General features: G+C 46.5%; 1 protein-coding gene across 4 annotated transcripts in view; it reads right to left on the reverse strand.

The window, feature by feature from the left end:
• KCNIP1 (potassium voltage-gated channel interacting protein 1) overlaps positions 1 to 23,604 on the reverse strand; it is a 249,576-nt gene that overhangs the window by 213,663 nt on the left and 12,309 nt on the right. The window contains exon 2 of one of the 4 annotated variants that reach the window (XM_062587164.1): positions 22,505 to 22,525. The exons of the other annotated variants lie outside the window; for them this stretch is intronic. Within the exon in view, the coding sequence (XP_062443148.1) occupies positions 22,505 to 22,525 (21 nt within the window). The remainder of the gene's footprint in view (positions 1 to 22,504; positions 22,526 to 23,604) is intronic. 4 annotated transcript variants of the gene reach the window in all.

Here is a 23,604-nt window from a genome sequence, read left to right on the forward strand (position 1 = left end):
ACATGTTGGGGGGAAGTAAAAGAATCCAGAGACTAAAAAAATACAGAGCAAGTTGAACTCAATTTCAAACAAGGTGACTGTTTTTACAAGTTTTTGTATCAGTGAACATGAAAGCAAATTTTCTGTTTTCTTTTTGAAACTTGATTGCATTCAGCATTACACAGAGCTTAGATTGCTCTTGAGAAAAACGTTATTCTAGAATCCTCCCCTAGGTACTTCCTCCAGCAAATTTTCAGCGACTTTCCTACCGTTATGGAAAAAACACAACGAAGCTGAGGCTGACGAAGATATTTAATAATGTAACGGCAGACTCAGAATTTAATCTAGGAAGGTTTGGGGGTTGGGTTTTTTGCTGCGCTACTTGGTTCTGATGGAAGGCACCCAAAAAAGCCATCCAAAGCCACCCCAAAACCTGCAGGAAGAGTGTCAGGGTAAGAGGCCTTTTGCTGCTTAAGTGATCGGCCACGCTTTTGCTGTTTGTGTGCCATGAGGACAGCGTAGACCATCCTATACCCACTCTGCCAGTGTTTCCAAAAGCGGCATGCTGGCTGTAAGGAGGGGAGAGTAGAGAAAAAAGGTCCCTGGCTGGGCTGCACTGCCCTTACGTGGGACACCCTGTACCAGGTTCCCAGCAAGTTATGACATTGATTCATCCTCTGTATTAAATTTGTTCACAGTAATGAACGTACTACTTTTTCCCTGAAGGTTCAGGTCTCTCCTCTCATCTTTATTGATCAATGGTTTATAACTTTGAAACTATTTGCAAGAAGTGATTCATGTAACTTACTTTCTAGTCTTAAAACAGCGTAAGCAACTAAGGTTCATAAAGCAATTGCCTGCCTAGCCAGAAGTCAAATTGCTGGAACGGGGAAGCATTATCGGATACATTAGCCTATATTTCAGCCCAGAAAACAGTAAAAGGTTGCATCAACACTGAACTGAAGCACATTTATCTCTCAGAAATCACTCTGGAAAACACGGAAGATGGGCTAAGAAGCATTAACGGCTACTGCAAAATCTCTTTGTAATCTTCAAAAAAAAACTGCATAAAATGATTGGGAAAGGGCAATTCTTAATCAAAAGCGTAATTCCTGGCTCCTGCAAGACAACCAAAGGATGAATAAGAGCACGCAGATGTTAGGGAAGGAGGGCAAAGGGAGGGAGTGAAACAAGACTTGGAGGACAGACGTGTCATTTAGCCACAAAGGAAGAAGTTAGATTGAAGGACCAGGATGCAACCTGAAGCACATCAATCTTTCTGTAATTCCTTAAAGTACTTAATCAGGCTGCAGTAACTAGTAGAAAGCCACATAACCCGCTCCTTCCCCTAAGGCCTACACTATAAAGAAACGCTCAGAAAGCGCAGGAGATGTTTTTCTTACTCCGAGAGCCGACACTACCAAGGAGCAGCTATTTTCGATTCCATTCTAACAGGAAAGCAATTGGCTGAAAGCGCAGGTAATTTGGAGGAAAACCGTCACCCCGTTATTCCGAGCAGATGACGGAGCGAGGGCATCTGAATCAAGACAGCGGCGGTAGAAGCAAAAAGCAGAGCGTCCAGCAAACTCACAAAGGCAACCGCTTGGCAGGACTGGCGGGGGCTGGAGGAACGGGGGCAGAAAGCGCTATCGGAGACAAATGCGGCTACGTCCGTCAAAAAGCCGGGACGTTGAAAAGGAGTTGCACCAAATCATGCCCAAACGGCTCTCTGTACAGCTGCTGCATTTGTTCTCTGGCAGAAGGACGCCGATATACTGACATTTAATTCACGTATGAAAGATGCACAGTGACATTACCGTAAATTCTGCTGCAGGTTAAGAAATAACAGCTGCCAGCTAGCTAACGGTTTCAAATACAATTAACTTCTAAGCACACGTCTGTAATTGCGCCTGAGTTTAAAAATGATCACTCTTCAAGCCAGGTTGCTTTTTCATTTTCTCATCGATTTTTCTCCAAATATTCTGCGCATAAAAAAATAATTTGCTGCCCAGGATTCCAAAACACCTTAAGAAAACTGCAACACGTTTCTGGGGAAAGTCCCATTAGCAGGAGAGTCAGTTCTAACCCTAATTACAGCTAATTAGGGTGAAAGCAGTCATTGAAGAGCCGCGTTCACAACTGCAAGAGGAGGAAGGTGTCAGAGCAGCACGATGAAAGCGGTGGAATAGAAAGCATGAGCGAGCACGCTTCCGTGTCTTAGGAAATCTCTCTCTAATCTGTGTCCTAACCCCCAAATCAGCTTTCAGACTCCCCACCACATCACTTCAAGCAATGGTGGAAAGCCTTCTGCGGAGACGTCGAACATTAAAATCACCCCACGTGGCCATCAAGCCTGGAGGCTTTTGGTTCAGAGTCCAGGACTGTTCAAAGAGCTGCGTCCAGGCCGGATTCAGGCCCATTTTTTGCCAACACTTCAGCTATGAGATGTTACTCTCATTTTTGCGCAGATGGCAAATACTTAATAATAATAATAATATTGGTGGGGGCCAACTGCAAAAGGCCTTCCCCCCCCCCACCCTGGCGTGGAGCTAGTGGGGCTCAAGGTAGTGGCACCTGTAACCCCACCTTGCACGGGTATCACCTGCCTTCAGGCGGCGAGCACAGAAAATCAAGGTTTTAAGAAAGAAGAAAAATAGGAAAGCGATTTCTTTGGGGTCGGAACGCAAATGCAAAAAGACGTGTTCTGATAGAGGGTGGAGCCGCACGGGAAACCTTTCACCAGGACGCCGTTCGGGGCCTGCTCCCAGGGGAACGCGCTGCAGCCCGCACCACGGAGCTGCCCGACGGACAGGGCCGCACAGCGCGCCCGGCGGCGGTGGCGGGCGGCTCCGCCCGCACGCGGCGTAACCGGGCGCGCTCCTGCACCCACGCTCAGTTACCACCAGGAAGATCCCCTCCCTGCAAGGCCAGCGCGGCAGCTCTGCCCCGTCTCCTTCGGGCGCCAGCTGGCGGGACACAAGCGGGTCCCGGGGCAGGAGCGGGGGCGGCTCGGCCCGGCCCGGCAGCAGAGCGGCCGGGCGCCGCCGCCAGCGCACCGAGCCCCGAGGCCCCTCGGCGCGCCCGGAGCCCCGCAGCCCTCCATCCTGCCACGAGCGAACCCGCTCACGCCTCCCCGGCGCCGTACGCAGGAGGCGTTTCGCCCCAAGGCCTCTCCCCGATAAACCGACGCGATGATGTCACTCAAAAACGGTAACGACCGAAAAAATCGATCCGCTGCCTGCAGGAAGAAAACACCGCGGCCTACTCTCACGGCCGCTACGGAAGAGCGACGCGAGCGCCCTCGATGGAGGGGGAGCAGCGCGAGGCGGCGCTCCGAGGAGCGACGGGAAGGGCCGCAGGCGCGCCAGGCTGCGCCCCGCCGAGCCGCGCCTTTCGCGCGCCGGGCGGACGCGGGGCAAGCTCCGATTCCAGGGACGTGGCCCTGAGAGATCTGTCCCAGCCAGCGCCGGGCAAATTAACCGTTAGCGTAATTCAGCTCGTTTCACCGGAATTACACCTGCGTGAAGAAGCACCGCCGTGTTTCTGCCAAAACGAAACAATCGGAGGAAAAACCCCATTTAAATACAAACGCTTAGCCCTTCCGCACCCGGGGAAAAGGCCGGCTACCTGACATCCCTCCTCGCGCACGGGCACGCGTTTTGTACGGCGCTTCCTCCTGCTCCCAGGCTGTCCGAGATTATTTACCAACAGCGCAAGGGCAGAAGCGCGTTTTGCAGAACAGAGCACCGCGGTCCCGCAGAGCGGAGAGAGGGCCGGGACGCGCGCCGACGCGAAGGCGAAGACCATGGCGCAAGGCTGCAGCCGGCGAGGGCAGGCGGGACGCCGGGCCCGAACGCGAGAGCTGCGGCCCGCCGAGAGGAGCCGCTCGCCCCTCGGGCTTTCGGCACCTCCACTCTCGAGGCCGGCCTCAGCGCGCAGCGCCGGGCGCGCGCAGCTAACCGCGGCGCCGGGGCGACACAACGCGAGCCCGAAGGAAGGATCTGCCACGACGTGCGGGGCGCACGTCCGGGTAGCGTTAGGAAAAAAAAAAAACATCTAACACGATGCTAGAAGCTAGGACTTTAAAATTGCATTTATTTACACACCTGCCCACCCGATGTAAATACAAATGCTCCCATAACACTACATGCTCAACTCGGATCCAAAGCCTGTAATTTCTTCAGCAGCTACACAGGTCAAGTTGTGTGTGTGTGTTTTTTTTTTTTTTTTTTTTTTTTTTGATCTTTTTTTCTACCTAAAGCATCTCAAAGCTCATATACCGTCCTGTTGCTTTGCAACTCGGTCTGCTTTGAAAATGAGGTCTGTGGCTGAGTTACAACCTGAATACACAACACAACTGAATAATGTCAAACTTGAAGTGAGTCAGCAAGCAATCGCCGGTTGAACAAACAATCCAGACTAAACGGACTTGCAAAAAAGCAGATTTTTCCCCAAACACAGGAGAACTACCTGCCAGCCCAGCACCCCTCCCTCGACTTCTATCAGCAGCCGCCAGGTACCAAACCAGGGATCCTATCTCATGTTTCTGATGACACACAGAAACCGCTTCCATTTGAATGACTGTTTCCTCAGGAGCTCTAAAATAGATCACATCTATAATGGCACAAAAGGAAGTCTAGACTCTGTTTCAAAATAGGAAAACAAAAGTTACAGTCACGTCTTGGTAACAAGTGTAGCATCTTTCTTACCTACAGGGAAACACCTTTCCCTATTTTGCAACCACTGGTGGCACAGAGTGGGGCTACAAACATCCTCTATTGCCTACATTTGCTGTCTGGGATTTGTTTTACCTATTTTGCCCAACAAAAATGTAGACATTGAGGCTAAAGAATAGTCAGTGAAAAGGGATAAGCAATTCATCCCTTTGAACCTAGACAGACAGATTGTCCTTCGGAGAGATGCATCGCTCCCCATCGACTCTAACTGGGCCTTAGAGCATAAGCAGAGCCTAAACATCTACCTTTCAGACAGCTGGAGGTGAGGAAAACGAATCACACCATGGCTACGATCCACAAATACTGCAGAGATTAAAAAAGAAGAAAGAAAAAGAGCCAAATGGCTGCCACTTACAGGCAATAATCATCTTGGGACTGCTGCAGCTGCACACTCACGTGACAGGCACTTGTCTGAAATCAGCACCTAACGTTGAAATATGTGTTGGAGCGGGTAACCACCGCCAGACACTACAGGCAGATTGGGTTTGGACTGGAAGGGTAACTCTGATCAAAAGCCCTGTGCAAACAGGGGCAGGAGATCAAAGAGCCATAAAATCTCCGCGTAAAGGATGCTCACTGCGCAAGACGGGGTCTGGACGGGTGCAGTCAGCTTTGTGCTTTCTCAGGGGGATAGAGTCCCAGGTTTGCTCGCACATACGTGTTAAAATAGGCTGCGTTAGGAAGCACAACACATCCCGGGCAAGCCCTGTGTTGGAAGGAGACGGACTGGGCAGCACACGCTGACTTACATCCTTCAAACCCATCGCTCAGACGGGAGCTGGGATATAGGAGGGCAGGGGGGAGCTTGCTGCCAGAAAAGGGCCATTTACGCATGTTTTACCATCCTAATGTGCAAAGACAAGTTGACAAAAAGAGGTATGAAAAGGATGTAAACAAAATTATTACATAAAAAAAGGACTACAAACTCTAGTAACATGGAATCAAATTAACCCCTGCTATACTAGTCAAAATTAGGCACAGTTAGCAGGCAAAATAACAGAAAAGGGATCTATCTCAGAATTAATGTGCTCAAATAAAGCTCTGTATATTCCCCTTAAAGGCCAATAACCTCTGCTGTAACCACAGAGGCTCTTTGTTAAGTTCCCAAGTTTCAGCCATCACAGCAAGGTCACCAAAGCAGAGCATAGTTCTCCTGTCTCTGTTCCCCAGTCTCCTTCTCCTGTACTAGCTCCATGCTTAGGAGGACTAATAAAAATGTAGGGTTTGGGGGGGTTTGTGTGTGGTTTTTTTTTTTTTTTTTTTTTTTTTTTTTTTTTTAACAGAAAACAAAAAGTCCAGAGCAAAGGCTCTTGCAGCTGACCTAGCCTGTAGAGTCTGCACTCACAACTGATGATCTCTCACTATGGAACTTCGTAGAAAGCCATGTATTCTCCAGCTTTCATCTATTTCCTCTCCTGCTGCTTTTCCAGACCATCAAAAGCAGAAAGATAAGGACTACTCATGGCCATCCTTAAAGCCAACTACGGAACCAAACCTTTCTTCGCGATGGGGATGACAGCTTAGCGAGATAAAGCAGAAGGTGGCTGACGACCAAGCGGCTGATGCAAGCGCAGCTGTCTCTTATCGCTGTCAATCTATGTAGCTAGGAGGATCCACAATTCAGGGGTTTGTACAGCATCTAAATAATAATAAATCTGGCCACAATGACTCATTTACACAGAAATCACTTGACTTTCAAGAAATCCTGGATACAAAGCCCCTTTGAAAGGGCGGGAATCTTGACTAAATCTAAATCTGTTTCTGATAAAGCCCTTTCAGTTCCTTATCTCAGTTTGGTTGCTGCTTTGGTTTGCTGCAGTGATGTGAGTGGAAACTCTGGCACAGGAGGTGCCGAGCTAAAAAATTTGCAGCGAGCCAGCTCTGCAGACTACAGCTCGTTTATCAATTACACAGCACATGAAGCTGCAGGAATTTAAAAGCAACAGCATCTCCTGGACTCCTATGCAGCAGCTCACCCCCAACCCAAGTCATTAAAATAACAAATCCAATTGGATTAAACACGATTCATGTGTCTGTTCTGCAAGCATGGTAAGTTCACTCCATCATTCCCAGGGTATTTTACTGATTGACAGCATACAAAATAGGGGACATTCAGAACGGAGCTGAGTCTCCTTGTTGACATAGCTGTTATGACATTAAGTTTTATCACTACCTAACCTTCTTTTCACTCTGACACACTAATGAGAGCAACATAATTCAGAAAAAAAGATATTCTAGTATTAGAAGCAACATATGGCTGGGTTTCACCTGTAGCTCACTTCCAAAACACAACCACAAATTATTTAAAGGGAACAACTGTGCAAGCCAAAGCCACGTTATATCACCATTACCAATGACGACAAATATGCCCCAGAGCAGACATATCCTACCCGGCCACAGAGAAGAAAAGGGGGTCTATGCTGCTCTGTGCCCAAACACCTGAACAAGAATTGAAGACACGGACAACAAGCGCTAAACACACTGGTTTATAGCTTTTAGACAACGAAAACTCCATGTCGGTTTTTGCTAATGGGGGTTATGATACTTTATGATATTGCAGGTGGCTGGCTGTCACATTTATTAACCAACCTAGACGCGATCAGCGTTTGCAAACTCTGTTTGGGTTTTTGTTCAGAGCCTCCCCATGAACTGAACAAATTTTTTGAAATGTTGCAATTGATCTTTGGGTATTGCAGTGTGTAGCTACTCTTTAACACAAATCATTTAAGCTATTTTGATCAGAAGCATAGGATGCTTGAAACATTGTTCTTGATAGAAGATCTTTGTAGATAGTGGCCTTTAAGGATTAAAAAAGTTCTTCTTGGGAATACGTTAAAATATTTGCCTAAACTGTCTCCAGACTGACATCACTTAGGTGGTCACACTCGCGCAGGAATCACCTGAGGTCCTAACTGCTTGTGTTTTTTGGTTTGTAGAACAGAAAAACCTTCTCCCCTCTCCTGGTCCAGCCTGGCACTCCAAGCCAGGACCGGACCGTGGAAACTGAACATGTGCCCACCTCGGCTCTCGCACAGTGACTTGCGTGACCCTGAGCGAGCGCCGTGACGGAGCTCTTCAGGGTGCCCCTGAGCAGACGCGGCCCGGTGCACAGACACAGCTCCCTAGAGCCCAGACTGCTTTCCATCTGGAGGAGGAAAGCGTTTGGAGATTCATGAACGGAACAGCTGTCTTTTGGTAGGCAAAGAAATTTGGCAGGTGCTTACACCCTTCGGCTATGGACTGCAGAGGAGCCTTTGGCTTTTATCGTAATTTCAAACTTAGCCCAAAGATATCATAAAATCCTGTGGCTTTATGTTCACACACAAAGTACCAACATCAAAGTCATAAATGATCCTACTTAACAGACCTCAGTTTTTAGAGTGATCTCTTCGGAAAAGATTTTCCGGTGTCAGCTGCCTTATTTACAGTTGAGAGCAAAAGAGGTTGGCTGCCTTTTGATGAACATATTCAGGAAAGACATAGCCACAGGGCAACACACGGGTACACACGGGTAACGCAGCGGCAGGGAAAGACCTGGTTCCCTGCTTCTGGTAGGCGCTAGTTCTTGCAGAACCAGAGAGAGTTTGAGAGCTCTTCTATATGTCTCATGGCCAACAGAACTTGAAAAATCCCACTATGCCTGCCCTTCCGTTTTCATCAGGGCAGAAGTGGCAGGAAAGATATTAAACAAGGCAGTGAGCAAATAGCTTGTATTAGTGCTCATTTTTGGACAGAATCTGCATATCCTCTTAAGGAGATGAGGGTAAAATAGCATCTGAATAGCTTCAAGGAACTACCGAGAGATTTTTGCAAAAAGCAAGCTTTGAGGCCACCATAGGAAAGGTCAGGAGTTGGATGAGAGCTGAGATTGTACACCAGAGTCTCTAGGATTTTATTCTGCAAAAAACACTATGCATTAACTTCTTGCCTAGCCCATATACCAGTCACCTTCCTTCCACTACTGCTAAACTGGCATGGCATAAAGGCATCCTCTAGCATCACTTATCCTTCCCTAACCAGTAGTCCCAGGCTAGTTCAGCAACAGAGTAGCAGGAGATAGAAAGATGCCTGCAGTGGTCACTACTGAACTCCTTATTTGGGTAAAACACTTAGAACAATTTTATATACATGATCCTTTTTTATTTCCAAACCTCTCTGAACCACCCTGTTCTGTTTTACAGATAAGAGATAAGACGGAGGGAACTACGGGCCAAATTTTTAAATAAATTTACACACCTAGAAGTGCACATAGGCACCCGCTTGGATTTTAAGATGTGCCGGAGCAGGCCAGGCAGGTCCGTGCCAGGGGAATTGCCTCCGGGAGCGGCGGGGGGCAGCCAGGAGGCCCCTTCCTCGGGGCAGCTGGGAAACGAGATCTCGGATTGCACAAGCAGCCAACCGCTCTAAGCTATGTCTCAGCTTATATTTTTCTTGAGAAAAAGGCTAAGAGGAAAAAGAAACACAGCTGAAGTACACTTTTACGATTGCCACGGCAACAGCCGCACGCAGGAGGACTTTGGGGCTAAAGCCAGAGGGGATCCTCGCGCAGAAGGATTCATTGGTGCCCTCTGCGGCAGGGAGCTACCCGCCTCCTTCAGACCGCGGCCCCAGAAGACGAACAGCGGCTTTTGCCGGCCACCTCTAACAATGTCGCCTCCTCCTAACGCCCGGCGCTGCTGTGCTGGAGCTGCAATCAGTCACAGCTGTCACTCTCCGATTAATTTGTTACAAATCAAGTCACAGACAAAACACTAGCTGCACTTATTTTTCTTTCAATACCATATTTGGAGACATCTCTCTTTGTGGCAATGAGCTTCTGCAGAAGTATCCAAAATAAGCTAACAAGTTTATCCTAGTGGAACCTTTGATTTGTGGCCCAGCTCCTCTCCACGTGGGCCAAGGCTGCCCGGAAAGCCAGCAGGGAAACGGTAAATCACTGCAGGTCACTGGGGGCTCGCGGAGAGCGCGGAAGGGAGCTGCCGAGCATCCCTCGCACACGGCACTGCCCGCATCCCCCGCTCCTGGCGGCGGCATGGCCACAAGTAGAGCAAAAGAGTCTTTCTCTGCAGGCATCCAAAAATAATAGTAAATAAATAAATAGAATCACAAATCCTTATGCAAAATGATCATTGGCTCCTTGGTACTGAAGGAAAACTTGAAAATAGTGGTGCAGTATTTCTAACGCAACCGTGATTCAAATACATGCCCGGCGAGAAATCCTACGGCACGACAACCTGGAGGCACAGGGTACTCCTCTGCGCTGGTTCAAATCGGCCACCCTTCGCGCCCGGCGGCCGCCTCTCCTCCTCCTCGGCGCAGCTTCCCCGACTACACTGCGCCGTCCTGAACACGGCCTCATCTGAGAGCCAAGAGAAATTTCCTCCCGATTCCTGTTCCCTTTACCACCTTAAGCAATATCTGCTGAGGCTAAATGCTCTAATTAACAAAAATAAAAATTACAACGAACATCCTGTTAAAAACTAATAGGATAAATCGGACCGGACCAAAACCGCGCAGGCTGCCAGCATCTGGGTTCTGCAGGGAACCGTGCTAAGAGCAGAGCCCTGAAACGTCACGGTGGCCTAACAAACTCGGGAAGTGCTGGACCAGCAGGTCAGTCAAGCTGGGCAGGGAATACGCTATGGTAGGAAAAGTGCAGAGCGAATAGACAGCCACAAGACCCCGAATTAAGACATCCTGGTGCCGACTGCCCATGGTAGACCTAGTACAATACAGTGCGCACTGACTCGACTGAACTTGTTTTATGGTCTCATATTAGCTTTTTTTTAAAAGCTCTTCTGAAATATTTCCTATTAATTCCATTTTATCATTAATCTTTATAGAACAGAAAACACAAGTTTGAAATTTCAGCAGTTTTTATTATCTTAAGATCCAAACTTCCATTCCTGTTTGGCCATAAGCCTCAAATTTACAACTTAGCCTAGAAATCATTCCTGATTTTTATTCTTCTATGTCTGATGGTGGGTTACAGCCCCAAGCCCCCTCACTTAAAGAATTGTTCAGTCACAGTTAGCAGAGTAAAAGCCAGGGGAAAAGAGAGGTTTTGTACAAAGTTTCTAACACTGTTTAAATATTTTGGATACTCGTAGACTATTTGAAAAGAAGGGGAAAATAATTAGCAGTTAAAAATGCAGCCAGTCATGTGACACAAGAAACAGAAAGATCAAAGATTTGTTAAAAATAATCTATATCCCCAAACAATTAGAACTCAATAGCTTTGAGGTAATAGGTGGCTGTTTCCACAATATTTGTAGCGGAAGAGATAAAATTGTTGCTTCATTGTCCAAAATTACTGAGTTCCAACCTGGAGCATTGTAGTATCAGTTAAAATTATGAGTATCTTCTACTCAGCATCATAGAGTAACTTTTTTAGTTTCTTAATCCACGTGAAAATTCAAACTTCAATGCCAAAAGAATCCAAGATATTATCTTTTCTAGTCAGCCTGAAAGCTCAAACCATTATAAAGAAGTGATGTTCAAGAAACCACCCTTTTGTAAATACCTGGTTGTTACTATGGTTAAAATAAACAAAACCCAGCATACTTTAACTTGTTCTGTATTTGAAAACCTGCTCCAGAAGGTATGAAGAGGACGGAGAAGGCCAACAGGGAGCTCATCATTTGAGTATCTAATCCCCTAACACAGGGGCTGAACACCTACACTGTTTCATCTCCTGTGTTAGCCTTCTCCTAAACGTAACACGTACAAGACAAAAAACAAAGTTTTGGTCGATCAAAACACAAATTCAGCTATGGAGGTTTGCTAAATAGCCCCAAGAATTAACTAAGGTGGAGACCTGCATATGTTTTACCTCCTTGATGCTATAAGCAGCGAGCATCTCCAACCCTGTTATTTCAGCATGGGCAGAAAGCAAGCTTAGTATTTTGTGATAACTGTGACTGACAGCAAATTTCTAAGATAGTCTTTAGCTCTGGTTACATTTTTCCTTACAGTGTACCCCCCAGCAGCTCTAACAAAGAAAACCCAAAGTGAATTAGAAATTCTGCAAGACATCAGCCTCATGAAAAAAGGCCAGTGTATTATTAGTACGTTGCATTTGCCCAAAACAGCTAGTCATGGTAAACTTTAAAAGCTAAGAAGAAACCAGAACTATTCTGCCTAGGATTAATGTAGGGAATCCTTTGTCTAAACACAGCCGAAGAACACGCAGAGAAATTAGGTTCAGGGTTAGGTTTTTCTAGCTCTGTTAGAGCATGGTGCTAATAATGCCAAGGTTGCAGGTTCGATCCCCATACAGGCTACTTGTTCACGTATGGGCTACTCGTTTGCAGGCTGTACTAGATGATTTCCAGAGGTCCCTTCCAACCTTATCAATTCTATGATTCTATGAATCTTCTCAGTAGAGGGTGTGATTTCAATGGATGTAAAAGCGACCAGATTATGCTATTAAGCACCCTAGTAGCATGTACTAGTGTGTGTGTGTGTATATATATATATATATATATTCTCCCTATATATATATATACACACACACACATATATATATAGAGAGAATATATATATGAATATATATATATATATTTTTTGATTAATAGCTTTAGAACATCTCAAGAACCAGCCATGGCTTTCTGCAAGTCTATAATGTGCTGGGAAAGGGAGGAAATGTTACATGGGCAAAAGCTGCAGGTCAGGCACCAAACACTAGGAGCAAAGTCTCCCTATGGATGGAGGTCATTCAGAGAGACTTCATGTCTCCTCTCTAAATATCTTCTGGATATATGACGGAGCAGAAAGAAGAAAGGAAATAGCTGCGTGTATTTTTCTGGTTTATTAATACTGGATAGACTAATGTTTCTCTCTGTAAGAGAAAGTATAAACTTATCTCGGTAAAGACGGTATTTGCAAACTCTTGAAAACGCTACTGAAGGTAGCCAATGCCTAGCCATATTAGCAGGACGCCATGTAACGTATACAATCAGTTCTCTGAATTCAAAAACAGCCAAAAGAAATCACCTCACTACCGCACCGAGGTTCAAGGCCAGAGGTATCTATCAGGTTCAGTCCAGACATACCTTCTGATGCTGTGGAGAAGCTCAGGGTGCGACAGATGTAGCAAGGCAGCAGACACACCAGACAGACGGGTAAGAACACACGGACACACGGGCAGGCGCAGCCGAGCAGCCAGGGAGCTCTGCTCGTTGAGGTGCACGTCCTCTGCGTTTCACCCCCCTGGATGCACCCGTACCTCGGGCTCCCTGCTAAGTCCTCCGTAAAGAAACATTTAACACACCTGTACCTCAAAGTGGAGGCATCAAAGTGGAGGCATCACAGCAAGTCCATGACAGGCAACGCGCTGGCTGGTGCCAGGCCCGCTGCAGCGAGCCACGCGCGTCCCAGGTTAAGCACCATGCACAAGGACAGCCCAGAGCCTACAGTGAGCGTGAAGCACACCAGCACGTGTTAAACAAGCAGCTGCATGAGGACAGAGAGAGATCTTAGCTGCAGCCTTTGGGAAAAGATATTAAAGGTATTAAAGACTCCTATTGTTTCTGGCTAAATTATTATTCTTAAATCTGGAAACCTTTCTAGATATAAATTGCTCTCTTTTCCTAGGTTTGCAAGCTCATCAAGTGTTAAAGATCAAATATCCTCCTGGCATGCATTACAGCTCTGACAGGTCTATTTGTAACATCATGAACAAACTATCAACTTGAAGCATTCATTGTCCATGCTTGTCAAGATATTCGTTAGCCCTGGGTTTTTAGCTATAATTAGAACTCCTCCTAAGCCATGTGCAGCTAATGTGCAACTGTGTCATCTTTACATTGAAAGTAATGCTATTTAAGATGAAGCATGAGAACTCTTAAAAACAGTAAAGGAAGAAAAAAAAGAAAAAACAGATTAACAATGCATTAAGCATTAGTTTTAAATTACAATTCTGGTTTCCACACATTCACATAATACTACAAATAAATAGGGGATGCAGAAGTTACAAAAGAATTGTATGTGTATCTGCAAAGACATTTAATGCCATATAAGCCAGAAAACATCCTGAACTTTAGAAAGACCAAAAAGGTACAGAGCAAGTGGAACGCAAAGCAAGCTGTGAGCTGAGTAAGGCGGCACATGTCAAAAACTCTTCTCATTTCCCAGGGTACCGTATAAACTCGGACCTCATCAGGCACGCAACGGGAGAGGCGTGCACTACGGTAGCGGCTTTGCAGCACCGCTTTGCTGCCAGGCAGGGCCGCCCTCGGAGGAGCAGCGCTAAGGACAACTCACAGGATTGATCTCGACCCTGTTAGAGCCTCTAAAAAGTTTTAGAGAGAAAGAGGCACACCACGCTAGCATTAAAAATGGCCATAAAAAGCAGGTATATTTTTACAGGAAGCATAAATTCTCTCAAAAGCCTGATTTAGGACTCTGGTACCAACTTGAAAACACGCTGGCTTAGCAGAGCGGGGAAGGAGCAGGCCACGGAGGCTGACAGAGGGACGTGCTTCGGCCTCAGTGGGATGGCATCCCGCTCCGGCACAAACGTGCAGCAGCACCATCTAGTAACGACGGATCGAAACCCACCGCCCTGGAGCGGGGAACAGACTGCCTACAACGTGATTAAACTAGATCTCATTCAGCAAATAGAGCGACCAGCTGACTATTTCTTATAGAGGAGCAGGGGACTAAACACTTGCTTTCTTTCAATCACGAGAACTACTTTGCTTGCTTGCTTGCTTTTGTGCACCAGTTGACTACGTACCAGCAGGCGCCTCTGTTTCATCTCAGAAGGTTTCTGCCACCTCCTCGGACTGTGAAACGCTCCCCAGCCTGGGACCGAGGTGTGATTATAACCACCGCATCGCACTGAACTGCATCTTTACGATCCTGGCAGCCCAAACTGGGGTTCACCGAGCAAAGATAAGCCCAAAAGGTTTCTAGCTGCTCTTTGCCTACAGAAAGTTGGAGGAATCTGAACTTCTCCGCAGGGCAGCGGGCTTCTGCGCCCCGGCGCTGTATCGGGCAGCAACGCCGCACACCGCCGCCGAGTCGCCGCATTAAAAGCGGCTCTGAAAGACGAGAGCGAAGCAGGTCAGGCTGTACAGCTTCCGCAGCACCGCCGCGCGTTCTGCTTGCAACGCGCGAGCGCAAACCTGGAACCGCAGGAGCGGGTATTGATTGGACTGACTTTGATTCAGACCGGTGCAGGAGAACCCGGAGTAACTGCTCAGCACAGCCAGCTTATGCATTTTTCCTCAATCCTCCTTCACGTTGGAGATGAGCCACGACAAGGGGAGCAGGGCAGAAGTGATGCAGAGAAGGCAAGGGGTTATCCGAGGGCAAGGCTGTGCTGCACACCACAGCGAGGGTGCGCTCTTACCTTGCCTTCTGGTCCCGATGTGACATGATGAAGATTTCATTAACGGATTAATGGTTTTATTGCCCCAGATGGGGCCATCATTAGGGGCTTTCTGCCTGACTTCAAAGACCAGGGCTTCAACATTCCCACAACAAGTTCAGCCAAACAGACTTGGAAAGGGTTAACAGCTTCGAAACACCACGTTTCACGGTAAAATTACATTACCACACACGTCCACAGCCCTATGGTTAAACAGCAACACCTGCAAGGCATGTTTTCACAAAAGCGAGAAGTTCTCACCAGAGAAGCGCAAAACGGAGTAGGCTTCGCTTAGCAGTGTGCTCTCCAGGTAGGATGAGCTGGTGGGGCACACCTACGCGCCCCTCGCAGCTTGCCGCCTAAGCAGGCGGCAGTTTGGGTAAGAGGCATTTAGCAAACGCCGAGGTGCCACCGGATAAAACACTGATGACCTAATTCAGCAGGCAGTAACAGGAGAGAAAGGATTCCTCGGGTCCGATGTCAGTATAAGGCCATTAGTTAAAGACACCAGAACTTGTCACAAGAGTTTTCCATGCTTTACAGCTCTTTACACATACCATGGACTTTTATCTCCAAACGATACACCTCCAAACACAGGCTAGCAGCCCGCAAAGAAGGTAACAAACCTCTCCCGGGAATTTGGCTGATCCTCAGAAGGCAGTATCGTGCGATGCCTCGAGCCTGTCCCAGGTTAGCTCGTGGCTGGGCAGCTTGCTGCAGGTAGCTCAGACAAGTTCTCTCAGCCGTCCACTGATTTCTTACGACCCATTAGAACAAAACTCTGTGAATAGCATTCCAGCCTCCCTGCAAGCACGGTGGTGGCACAGCCTTGCCACCGTCCCGAAAGGACCGGGCAGCACAGGCAGAGTAACAACCGGAGAGAGAGAAGTCTCCGCGGCCTCCCTGCACAATTATGCATTGCCACAATACGGGTGGCACGCGTTTCAGACACGGTCTTCCTTTCCTCGGGGCGCGCAGATCTGCCTTCACCAGATAAAAAACAAAGCAAGATAAAGTACCTTTTCAAATGTATAGGGCTTTCAGTTGTAATCCTGTCCCAACCTGCCTCAAATATGTGCTCCTTGTAATGAAGAAAATCATAGATATTTGCTGGAGAGTGCAGCTGAGATGCACTTCAACCACAGTCAGAGGAAATTATGCAACAGGGGAACTGAACCAAAGCAGGTTATCCATGGTTTTGATGCGCAATAAGCTGCTGTACTAGGTGGTGAGGTTTAGGAAGAGGAGCGTGTGCAGTGCCCTACCAGTTGTTTGCTCTCCTTCACGTGCCCCTGGGTGGAAACCTGCCCCCAGGCCCTTGGAGAAGCATCTGCAGAAGGGGAGCTGCGAGGCACAGCCAGGGCTGGGAACGTACGCCAGTGCAGCTCTGCTCCTGTCACTTGTGTCATGAAGCATTTCACCTTCATTTTTACTCGATTTTGCAGAATACTGGAGTTCTTTTCACCCAGTACCAACATACCTGGTTTTGTTTCTCTAGAGAGGCACCCGAGGACTCTTGGAACATACTTCAGTCCTTCAGGCGTGTTTCTCAGACACAAACAGTAAACAGAGCTCGTCCCAAATTCAGTGAGCACAAACACCCTTCCCACTGCCTGAAGAGTCTCCCGTAATCTTCCAGTTGTTTGCACTGCTCCTTTATTTCAAATAAAGCTACAATAAATACCATACGTTTCATCAAAGTCGCAGCGAGTGCCCAGGACTGCACTGTTGTCATGGCACCTTGCATGGAATTTCAGTGGCAAAGGGAGAAAGGCTGCTGCAGGGAAAATCCACGATTGGTGTAGGGAGCCCCGGTGAGGCAGTTTAGCGTGCCTGAGAGCACCGCTGTCCCACCGTGCAAAGAGATGCGACTCTTTTCGCTACACGCTGGATTTCCGTAAAGTGGGTGTTACATCTGTGATTAATCCCTACCTTTTTGCAATGCAAGCCACCTAGCGACACAGTGGTTATAACATCGATTTGGGTTTGAAATCGTTGTTAGCAGAAAATTCTTAGAGGTGGCTGAAATTTGTTTTTGGCAACTGAGTTGCTCATCAATTTTATGCTTAAGTCAATAGGTTTGGGGGCTTTCTAGATTATGATGCAAAATACAATTTCAGACCACAGCATAATAGAAGGAGCCCAACCAGAGGAGCCAACAGCTGGATTGTGAAATTGTCTCCTGAGAAAGAGAAGATGCAGGTGCAGGTCCTTACTCTGCCTGCTCCAAGCTGAGCCGTTAGCCCCAAGACATTTGCCAGTGCTGACTCTGGCTGTCTGACACTCATCTTCCTCATTCACAAGATGTGGTTTTAGTTCCACCCTTATGTGGAACAAAAGAAATACTGCAATGTCCTCAAACCCTGTAGTGTGGCTGAACAAATTTCCTACCAATCTCCCCTGGCTTATAGGTTTTTAGAGATTAGATGGTCTGCAGACGGAGACTTACAGGATACAAGGAAGCCAGCAAAAAGTGACACAGGGCCAAGCAATACCTTAAGAGCTGCCCACCAGAAAGTGTAGCCAGGCACACCATCCCGTGCCACGAGCTCAACCAGAGCAAAGAGCTGTTCACTAACATCTGCATCCTCTCCCTCTCATCCCAGAATGAAGCAACCCTTGACTAGGGCACACAACAGCAAGCCAGACTCTCTCAAGCTGCAGGATTAAAGGCTGCTACGTAACAGGAGAAGAGCAGTGTACTTACTGTGCTTGAAAAAATAGATTTCATGCTTTCCCAGACACTAAGCAAGAAACATGTATCAATAAGTCAAAAAATCATGTTGACATCTCACGTCCCTTTCTGGTAGACTGTGAGTACGAGAGCGCCCAGCAGGCTCCTGGTGCTCAGCCTGCCTCCTACCCTGCGCGCTGGCGGCTGTTCTGCAGTCTCCGGACTATCCGGGAGTGCAAAGCTACTGCTGGACTAGTACAGGAGGACTAAGAAGCAGGGGGCTCTGCTGAACCAAACGCTATGCTTGAAACACAGCACAGAAATTAGATGAGCTCAAGTAGTAGAAGAGGTAAGAACTAAACTGGCATTCCCGATCGGCCCCCCAGCACCACCTGGGCATTCCCGCATCCTGGCGGCAGCCCGTCGCAACTGCACTCTGTGCAGGGCAAAGCACCCAGGTGCTTGGACCATCTGTGATGCCACCACCTTCTCTCAAGGCTCCTGTTTCCCCAAATCACTTTATCACTATCTTGTCTTCCTTCTCTCTTCCCCACCTAAGTTCTTCATGCCCTTTATCAGAAGTAATTTCCCACAGCCAAGGCTGAGAATCCCATAGATGATTTCCAGTCCGAATGGACAAATCCTTAAAGGCCTAAATCTGTCTATTTTGCATCTATGGGTCAAAAAATTACCTTATGGCAGCTCTTTTTCATGAATTTGCACTATCACTGGTAAAATTCCTGAAAAGTCCCTCTGAGCTGATACCTCCAGCCTTTCAGCTGAGTAGGCTGTGAGAAGTCCCAAGCTCTCCAGAAAGCTCAGGACTATGTAAAGCCATGCCCAAATCCACAGGAGGCATACACACAGCTCATAGGCAGGAAGAAACTTGGTATTAGCCAAATTTCCCACTTTAAGCCAGATTCAGAGTCCACGAGATGCATCCTCAAAATTTCTATAACTGAAATACTTTACTATACTAAAAGGCCGCAATTTTGAAATAAGCAGCCGAAAACAAACTTACAAGGAAATTTAATTGATTCCACTTCATTATTTAAAATCTTATTACTACTAATGACCAAAGATTTTAGGTAACCTATAGTCTCCTGACACAAAACCTGCATATGATACCTGCTACAAACTCCAATTTCCACGTATACTATAATTGCGAATTTTCACGGAGTTTCTGGCAACTGAGTTTCAGGAGTCTGAGCAACCTTTGATTCTCATAGAGAGGCATATAATTGCAATTATTTTATGTAAAAAAAAGAAATATACTATTAGAGGCTGTGTTTTTCTTGAGGGGATTCCAAGAGTCAGGAAGAAGCATCAGGGTCACTGTATAACACAGGTTCCACAAAAAAAAAAAAAAAAAAAAAAAGAGAGAGAGAGAGAGAGATGGGAGGGTGCTTTTTTTACATCTCTAAAGCTGTGAATAATTGTGAAGACCCTTCAGTGGCACTATTGACTGTAAACTTTGTCAACACTGATGTATCTAAATGACTTCAGTTCTTGGCAGAAGAATTCAAATCCATTGTAGTGCTGTTCTTGCACTCGTCTCCCCTTATATTTCAGAATTATTTTTTCCATGGTACAGGCCACAGGACTGGCTTCAAAAGAAGAAATCACAAGATACCCTCCAAGCTCAGAGCACCATTCCACAGAGCATAGCTGCAAGCTGTATTTTAGCAGGTGATTTTTAACATGGTGACTAACAGAATCCCAGCTGCAGAAAGCCTGTATCCTTCCAGCATGTCTAGGGATACAACAGCCCTTCTTCAAAAGCTATATCTTCCAGAAGACTAAATGCACCTTTACACAATTCAAATTTTGTTAAGTGCATTCACCAGCGCAACTGGGCATTAGTTAATTCGGTCTCACCCCTCTCAGCATTCCCATATGATTCGCAGAGCACACTCAAGAGCTCCAAAGTGCAAGGGTGTTCTCCAAACTGCTCCCAACACCATTCAAACTTTTTGTTCCCTGACATTTAGGGTATGCCAAAATGCTTGCAGTGCTTTCGTTGAGAAGAAGAAAAGCGACACAAGAACTTATCGTCTAGATCGGACCGAAACGACAACAGTAAATGCTTTGGGAAGAATACACAAACAAGGGAAACATATAAACGTATGCCCTTCTAGGCTTGTGACTCAGGGGCTTCTTGACCTAGAAGTCATCATCATCATATTTAGAGAAAGACTATCCAAACATCTAGTATACATGTAGTTTCATTTTACCGTAAAAAATGTTCACCGAAAAAGCAGCTGAATTTATGTGGAAAGCAATTAAGACATGCAGTGTCCTGCAGCGTCCTTGAAGCTCTCGTTTGCTGTCACTCACCAGCACCAGCACATTACACGAACTAGACACAGCCAAAACAAAACAGTTCTCAGGCTAACCACGGATATTTTGGATATCTCAAGCCAGTTTAAGACAAGTCAAAACAAAAAGGGTTCTTGTGCTTGTAATGCTTTATTAAGCAACTTAGAAACTGCAAAATTAAGGACTTAATCACTATTATGGGAAATATCAATACTATTAGGGATTATACTTTATTTATGGAGAACTAATTTTTACGAAACTATAAAAGCCAGGAACAACAAGCTCCTGCACTTAAGTTTCAGGCTAAGTTGGAAAGACATGTTCAGAAGCAGCTCTTTCGATGTAAAATCCAGCCCAGTGAGAAACTCACAGCTTTTATACCATCCACAGACCATATAAGCTGCTTTTTGATGTTTAAGTGATACGAATGCCCTTTTTTGGCACCCAGCTGATTCCCTTCTGGATGACCCAATGCTTAAAATTCAAGAGGTGCTGATACTGCTTTCCAACAGGTTATCACAGAGGCTTTTTTGCAGAAGGAATTAGTTTTAGTCTGGAACTTGAATTCACTACTCATTTTGTTTGATGCTTAAAACCCCACTAAAAACACAGAGGTCCTGCAGTGCAGAAGAAACCAGATCTGCATAAAGGTGAAGCAAGATGACCTCTGAGCACAGCAAAAAGGGAAGGAGCGGAGAAGAAAACAAGGACAAAATCAGCAGCAGCAATAAGGGGAAGCTCGGCGCGGAAGCAAAGTGCAGTAGACATAGCAGACATTTGTAACGCGTCTGACAGGTTTAGAGCGCCTCCGACCCACAAGCCACTCGACACCAGCCCAAGGAGGGAACCGCAAGGGCAACTGGAGTCGCAAAATCTCTGCGAGAACATCTTTGATAATTGCAATTTCTAGGGAAACAAATACCAAAGCCAGAGGGCGGCGGTTGCTGAGGGAAGGGATCTTGGGACTCTTGCTTGTCTTCTCAGGTGGAAGCAAACTCCCTTCCTCCCAAGCACCCCATCCCAAAAAAAATCCCCTGCTCCCCCGAGCAGCCGCACAGAATCGAAGCAACTGGAAGATCGCACAAGATGAGCTCCAGCAGCCGGGACAGACAGAGGCAAAGAGGACGAGGCAAAGCAGCCAGATAAAGTAGTGAGGGCTGAGAATACAAAAGGGAAGAGAGAGCAAAGAGTCACTGGGCAGGAAAAAATGGAAAATGAAAAAGAAAGGTTAGTCAAGAGTAGGATGCTGAAATCCAAGAAGTAATCAAAATAATCAGTGCCAAAACGCCTGGAGGCCAGCCCAGAGATTTGGCAGCAAAACAGCACAACGGGAGGATCTCCATCAGGAATCTCTTCTTCATCATCTCTTCTCCTCTTCATCTCCTTTTTATTAGCCAAATTACAGCACACAGAAGTTTTGAAGCTGGGTATCAAAGAGTAAAAAGTATTTATAGGCTCTGTTAAAGGTCTCCTGAGAAGTCTCATGCAGACACAAGCTCATGACTCCATACAAAAACAAGGAAAATCTACTTGAGTGGTGACACTGAGCATTTACCACAGCAAGGGGAAGAGCCCACTACCTGCAATACTCTTTTACCAGCCACCACCTATTTCCCTTTTCCACTTGACAGTAGCATAACACTGTCACCCTCTAAAACATCCAGAGAGAAATCTTCCTCTGGTTGTTTCTTGTTTTTCCAGAAAAAGTACAAGCTTTAGTCACTGAAATATTAGCCTCAGTTTGAGATGCTCAGATTTGTCGAGTGTACTTGTTTATATTACACAAAAAGCTATGTAAGCAACAAATTTTAAGCATGAATCCCTGAAACCTAGGATTTAAAATGGTTCATGCAATGACCATGGTACACAGAGCAGCTCTTCTGTAGGAAGGGAATAAACCAGCTGAAATAGTACAGGCAGGTGGGAAGCTCCACACTGCAACTCCACAGCAAGGCACCGGTTTCATACCGATTTGTCTCGCTGAAGACCTTGGATGAGAAGGAACAGAGGTGAAAAAAGGTGCATCTGAAGGGGAACACAGGGATGCTGCTGTCTGGGAGCGTTAACGTCCACACTTTAGTGTCGCCACGCATGCAAGAGCTCTGATTCTGTTCACCGGCATGTGCTTACTCACGGATAAGGTAGGAAATATCCAGTGCTGGTGTCCCCCATCCAAACCTCACAGCCCCGGTTATGCCGTGCAACCTGCTGCCGCTCTTCAGCCTTCCCCGGGCACGTTGGCTGACTGCTCAAAGCATGCAGGAATGCGCCGAGCGCACGAGCCCACTCCACAGGCACCTTTTCATCCTGTCCATGCTTTCAGAGATCATCTCCTCCCCTCCTCTGGTTCTCATTACAGGAGTTGATGTATTTCATCCGTTTGTTATGGCAATTTAACAGCTGAAAGTAACAGGCAGGAACCATGATCCAAATGATCCATAGCTCAGAAATCTGGATTATAGGGAGTAACTTTTTTGTGCTAGCCTAAGGATGGGCTATATAACTTCTCTTAATTTTTTCCTTGTCTATAATAGCTATAGTTAATCACTAAGTCGTGGAAGATGGATTAGTGTCCAGCAGAACAGCAATCCACGCCTGTGTCCAGACAGCTGCTCCTTAAGCTGAGCTCCTCCCTGGCAGCAGCAGTTGTCCCCACCTGCTGTCACTGCACATGGTATGTGATTATAATAGACCACAAGGGCTTTGAGACATGACCTGTCTCTTTGGACAGGGTAATACAATTGCTCAGTCTACATCAGCCACTGTGTTTCATCAGCCGATCCAAAAGCTTTCTCTGACAACTCTGTGAGATTTCGTGGTTATGGGCTTTGCTGGCCGAGAGACTGGTTCCAGCAGAAGCTGCTGGCCACCGCTGGGAACAAAAGGCTGAGCCAGGCGGACCCCATAGTTTCCTTCGTGATCCTCCCAACAGCATGATCAGCTTCCCTCCCCCCCCCAACCTTTTTTTGGATTTTCCTTTTATATATTAATAGTAAATAATCCTTTCCTTGGCCAAGATAAGAGAAGATACAGAAAAGATACTGGTATCAACAACTCTTACCGTTGCTTTAGATATAAAACTTCCTGCTTCTTCCTTGAAGCATTTTCTCACAAACTTACACAAAAACATTAGAGTTGGCTTTGGGTAGCGCTTGTTTGTTATACTGTATTTCAAATTTCAAACATGCATAAACACTAATTAACCACTGCTGACCAATCTCACATACCCAAACCAAAAACATCTGGTCCTAACATCTTGGAAACTGGTGTCAGCAACTTGCAGTCACAGAGATGCCATTCCCTCTCTCAATGAATTATGATCCCCGTTATTGATCCTTCACGTCCTGGTCTCTGGTCATGCTGTCTAAGACAAAGCCAATCTGCTCAAAGGATACACTGGGCTGTAACTTGGCTTGTTCCTTGTAAGAGCTGACTTGACTGAGCTGAGACTAGACTTTAGTTAAAAGAAGTACTAAGTCTTCATCTTCCAAAGGCTTAATGGCTTGACTTCAGGGGAAAAA

Source organism: Rhea pennata, chromosome 14 (assembly GCF_028389875.1).
Source record: "Rhea pennata isolate bPtePen1 chromosome 14, bPtePen1.pri, whole genome shotgun sequence".
Lineage (NCBI taxonomy): Eukaryota > Metazoa > Chordata > Aves > Rheiformes > Rheidae > Rhea > Rhea pennata.